This window comes from Nestor notabilis, unplaced genomic scaffold (genome assembly GCF_000696875.1).
Source record: "Nestor notabilis isolate BGI_N333 unplaced genomic scaffold, ASM69687v1 scaffold28857, whole genome shotgun sequence".
In the NCBI taxonomy this organism is placed as follows: Eukaryota; Metazoa; Chordata; class Aves; order Psittaciformes; family Psittacidae; genus Nestor; species Nestor notabilis.
Genome location: NW_009937346.1, coordinates 1 through 5,919, shown reverse-complemented (window position 1 = coordinate 5,919; position 5,919 = coordinate 1). Strand labels below are relative to the sequence as shown.

Below are 5,919 nucleotides of genomic sequence, written 5' to 3'. Positions count from 1 at the left end.
CCCCCCTTCAGCTCTTACAGTTTGCAGGGATTTCATCCATTGTTGTGCAGAAGTTTAAACATGCAGCTTTGTCTAAATACTGCACTTCCTCCTCCATCATATATGGAATCCCACATGATGTATACTTTTTCTGTAATTAAGTAAGAATGATGTGCCAGGGATGCTGCGAAGCTCGAGAGCAGAGCTGAATTATTTTGGAGCAAATGATGACACTTGTCGTAAAATTCTGTTGAAATACTTTACTTACAAGCTTGCTCTGAATCTTTAAGTTGCGTTTGAAAGATTCTGAGAAGTGGAGACACCTCTTTTTGAGTTATCCTGTAGTCAGTCTTTAAACACCTTATTTTATTTTTTTTTTTCCTACAAAGGCCTTCAAAGCTTTTAAATTTTCTTAGAAAATGGATTTAATGGCAAGTCATTGCTGTTGTTTGCAAGGCTCTGGTCTTGCTAGTGTAGACCTTGCCAGTCAGGTGTTGCCTTTGTAATTAATGATGATCAGCTTTTTATAGCATAACAGTGTGACTTAAATGACTCCTTAGAGAAGGAGCACTATATTTCTGTGTTCTTTTTCAACGAAAGAACCGATATGAATAACATCAAGTTTGAAGTTTGAAATTTTTTATGCTAAAAGAGAATTAATAGTAGACAGATATAAATAGCACCTTTTTATGTAACTACAGCTTTCTTTGAACTACTTAGCCTGAATTTATGTCAATGGCAACATTCAAATTGGTTTTTAACAGAGCAAGTGCAGGTCTTAGCAGACCCTATCTTGTAAATCCTTAGCTATACATATATTTTTTTTTCTCTATAAGTAATATTTTATTTTCTGTAGCATTACAAATGAGCCCATCATGTCAGGTTCTGCTCTTACTGTATTGAGACTTTTTCTGCATTAATACCTTATTTAAAAATGTTTCATGTTGATTTGAAATAGATGATTTACAATATTAATGAAAGTGAGAGCAGATTAGTGTACTTGGGTTCCTCATTATGTATTGGGATGACACACTCACTCTCATGCTGTGGTGATCAAGTCCTAATGGAATTTAAAATGAGAAATTAATTAACGTAGAGAAAATGTATAAAAAGGCTTGCTTTGAAATAATTGTCTGTCTGAGATCTAAAGGTCACTTCAATAGGACCAACTTATCTGTGTTTACTTCAGAGTTTGAGAAAACATTGTTATTCTCTCCAGCTATATAAAATGTTAGGATTTGATTATGTTTTACTTTAAGGCAAACCCACTCTTTTTCTATGTTGTAATGTGTAATTGCATCACACTTGTCATGATTTTTCTACTTGTGTAGGTTTGTTTGCACATACACTTTTTCTTCCAGTTATACTTTAGGGAACTAAAAATTAGATTGAAATTATTTTTAGTATATCTAATTTACCACTAAATTTTCTATTCCTTTGATATACAGGACTTTGTAGTGCTTTTGTTGCTTATTAAACATATTGGATTGACAGCTTTGAAGTTTGAAGTGGAAGGGCTGATCAGCTGTAAATTCATGCATCTGACAGTCCATACCTCCTAATCCCAGAGAGCTCACTGCTGCTGGCAACATGTTGCTGGTCTGATGAACAAATGAATCATTTGCTGTTCTCACATATGCACAGAGTTATCACTGTGATTAGTTAGTATACTCATCGGACTGGTAATCTGTAAGTGTTCTTGGAGACCTTGCAGTGTTTCAGCTTAGGAGTAAAAGGAGAGTTGCAGACTGATTACAGAAATGTGATTTGAAAATTCTTTTCTGTTTGATGTGGTTAAAATTATGACTGAATGTAGATGATGAAGCAAGGTTAAAAGCTATGCCTATCTTGTGTGTGCCTTGCAAAAATCACCTGGGTTATGCGTAACAAAGCACGTGCAACAAAGCTACTATGTCTGCTCTGAGCATAAAGGTAGACTCATTACAGAAAAATTCCATTTTGCAGATTTGAAAAAATGGGTATAGCCTGTGATCATCCGTGTCACAACTCCCTGAAGACAGTGGAAAAAATCTGCTTATTCCAGGGATGCCTAAGCTGTCTCTGCTCTCTGTCCTCTTTGGCCTGGAAATCATACGATCACATTAATATGTTGTTGCTCTGAGTTCATAAATCCCAAGAGAAACAAGGGTTATCAGTTCCAGGACAGCATCAAACTAAAACATACACAGTTTTTGTATTAGAACTGGCTCAGAACGCAAGTAAAGAAATAGCAAGTTTGATTTGCAAAAGGCCATGTAGACATACCTACTTTTTTGCCTGCGTACATGATAATAGAAATTTTCTACTTACACACTGTAATGGATTGGAGGAGTACACTAGGGCGAAAAGGTGCTTTATTTTTCTAATGTCATTTATTTCTTAGCCTTCTGTTGAAATGGTTTAAGACGTTATCAGTTGGAATGATAACTTTCAGTAGGAAGTTCTTGTAAAACCTAGAATTTGAAATTTTAATCCCTGTATGCATCTCTAGGTGAGTTATTCCTTAGTAAAGAACTGTCCTGTGCTACCTGTCAGTTTATTGCAGGGTCTCTGCAACCCAATTCCTTTAAACAATTAGAACCTTGAATTCAGTGTAATGTATATATATAGTAGCAATGTACTGGTTTAGTCAGTCTGCACCGGGCTTGATCATAAAATCATAGCTGATCATCTGTTCCTTAGGTTTCCAGATTCTTGCTTAATTTTAAATAGTAATTCAAGAATAATTACTCATTTCTGAAAAGCTTAGAAAAATACCTCTGTGTGCGTGGAACTAACTAAGGTAATTTGCATCCCAGTTCTCTTCTGTAATGGAAAGAAGTGAGAACAAAAGCTATTTGGCAGTTGGCTAGATACGTAGGAGCTCTAGAAGTTTTACAGGACTAAGCTGATGAAAGATAATGAGATTTCACAATGCAGTTTTGTTGTGGGGATTTCTGTTCCATGTCAGCTACATGCACAAAAGCCTTCATTGTTAGTACTGTTTTTAGACAAGGGTGTAGTGAATTTATCGGCATTAATTGTATTTCATTAAAATTGTCTTTCAGAGTTCTTAGCTCTGCTGGAGGCTAAGTTCATCAATTATCCATGTCTGATGTGTCTTCGTGCAGAAGGGCAATGGTTTTCATGAGGTGCAGTTAGGGCATTCAGTTGAGAATTTTTTCTGACAAATAAAGGAATATGTAGAGTTGTGATCATCTGTGATGAAAAGTGCCTTTATTTTTGCAATTTCCCACAGGAATTGTACCTACTCATCAGTCAATGTTTATTGGAGGGGGGGAAGACTAAGCTTCTTTTAGTGTTAAAGCCTGTTGCTGATGTGCTTTGCTTAAGAAAATGAAGTGATCATGGAATGAGTTTTACTTTGGACATGTTCAGTTTAACTTTTGAAAAATCTTTCATTTACTGGTGGGGACTGTGAGTGACAGCTTAATTCATGGGCATGAGCATTCCTATGAGTGTCCACAGGCTGCAGATAAGCAGGTGACTGTAATTGGATGTAATTTGGATGTAAGAGCTTCTAACATACCCCCCTTTTTTTTTTTTTTTTTTTTTTTTTTTTTTTTTTTTTTGATTTTAACTAAAGTTGCTTGTTGTGTAAGAATCCTTCATACTACAACCACTTTTTGTTCCTGCAGCATGTTTTATTGATCTAGGAATGCTGTGCTTCGTGTCTTCAAGTTTCAAATCTGCTGCTTGCATCCAAGTGCGGGTGATAGCATTTAGTATTACTTTTTATTTCTAATTACTGCTGTTCTTTTCAGATTTCCTTATTATTAGGGGAAAAACCCACATACAAGTTCAATATATTTTTCACCTGAAAAGGCAAATAATCTTCATACTACTCCTTCTAGTGAATTCCCATGAAGAGCTTCCAGATGCAGTCATTATCAGCAGGGAAGCTGATGGTGGGGCTATAGTCTTTATCTGATATAAATTTATAGCTCCATTGAGCCTATGCTGAGCTGATATCATGGCGACAATAGCGCACAATGTCTTTGTCTTCCGTAGGTCTGTAAGGTCTTGTACCAACTGAAGGTCTTGCTTTTCCGTCTTCTAGGACAGAAGCAGATAAGAAATAGCTGTTTTGTACATATGTGTTCTGGATTCTGGAATCACCTCTGCAATGTCTGCTTGCACAGAAGCATCTTATGCTCATATATGTAGACCTGAATCTTCATGTCTTCTGAAACACTTTGGCAAATACTGATCACTTATAATCATTCCTTGGATGAACAGGGTTCTGCAGAAGCATTTATTTTGTGTGGTGCCTTTCAACTTTTTTTTTTTTTTTAATTAAATTTAGCTTCCCTAAATTTTTTCTGACATCACTGCTCTTTTAGTATAGAAGATATTTGGGTATTTTCAATAGCTCTGTATTTAAATGCCTTTAAACTAAGCCTAATATGAATAGTGTTAATGCCTATATCCTTTTTACTGCCAGTTAGAATATTCTTAGCTTTCATTGACATCCTACCAAAAGATGGATAGTCCTAAAAGATATGAGACTGACCGAGTAGACTTCATTGTCAGGGGCTATAGAGATTCCTAGGTTGCTACAAAGCATTACGTGCTGCTCCAGATTCTCTTTTCACTTCTCAAAAGGCAAGTACAAGTATTTAACTAAAGTATCCTTCAGGCTTCTGAATCACAGAATTCTGTGTTCATGGGGCCTGGTAAAATAGGTAAATACTGGTAAATAGAATTTAATGAGAGGGGAACATAAGTAAAAAGGAAGGAATGAAGGAATTTCCCTAGGTGAGCTCTGTATTCCATGCTGAAGATAGCTCTTAGGCTCATTCATATGAGTTATCTGCAGCTTTGCCATCTCGAGTCCTCAAAAAATAATCTTGCATGTAGAAGGTCTGTGAATACATACAAATGTTATTTGAACAAGAATATTTTTTTCCAGTCTTCTATTTAAGCTGTTTGGCAGAAAGGAAGGCAAAGAACAATTGTGGAACTTTCAGTAGCGTTACGCATAACGTGTCTTTTGAGTATTATGAACTGTAATGTATTTTAGAATGAAAAGTAGTAAAATAGAGAAGTGTGGTGTGATAGTACTGTTGCTAATTATTAATGATCATAGAAGGTAAAGGCACTGAGATGATAAATATCTTTGCGGTTCTAGTTTAGCTAAATGCCTAGCATGAGAGGGGAGACATCAGTGAAGTGAGAAAAAGGAAATGGAATATAATCCCTCTCTTTCTTTTCTACTAGGTATGAACTTGTACAGAGAGGCATGCTCACAGCCAAAGACATTGAATTGGTTCCAACAGTGTACACCCGCAACCAGCAACTCGAGGCTGAAAATACGTGTTTGAAGAAAGATCTGGAAAACTATAAAAATGCCGCAAAGTATGTTATTTGCTCTTATTGACATTTTGATATGCAGTAGTAAATGGCCACATAAAGTAAACCCAAGTTCTTAATGGAAATAGTAAGCTCCTGTTTGTTATGCTGGCTGCACACGTATTTACTTCTAGGTGCCACTTATAATTAAAGTTCAAGTTTCTCTGAACTCTCAGAAACCTAAATCTTAATTTCTTTTATTTGTTTACTGAGCTATAGAAAATAATTTTCAATATTCAGTAATCACAACAAACTACTACAAAGAAACATGAGACTATCATATGTAGAACTAAAAAATAAATGGTTTGTGCATTTTGTATTAAAATACAGGACTATAGTTACAGCTACTGAAACTATCAACGTAGGAAAAAAATCACCATAAATTTATTCTTTTTTTTTTTTTTTTTTAATTGCAAAAAAGTATGTCACTCTGGTCCTGGTGGTAAATATGTCAGTGTCAATTACCATCATTGGTTATACCTGTGTGTACATTGTAGTGTTTGATTTTACAAGTCAGTTGTACTTCAGTGATAAGAGAGTTAAAATACTTAATCTATGTGTTGGTGTCCTGGGTTCAGCTACAGCAGT

At 35.5% G+C, this 5,919-nt stretch overlaps 1 protein-coding gene across 1 annotated transcript in view; it reads left to right on the top strand.

Moving 5' to 3' along the window:
• Positions 1–5,359, top strand: part of LOC104409026 (sperm-associated antigen 16 protein-like) — a gene marked incomplete at its 5' end in the record, with an annotated part of 11,976 nt that extends 6,617 nt beyond the window's left edge. Inside the window, one exon of the mRNA XM_010018795.1 lies at positions 5,200–5,359. Coding sequence (XP_010017097.1) covers positions 5,200–5,359 — 160 coding nt within the window. The remainder of the gene's footprint in view (positions 1–5,199) is intronic.
• Positions 5,360–5,919: the final 560 nt, after the last annotated feature.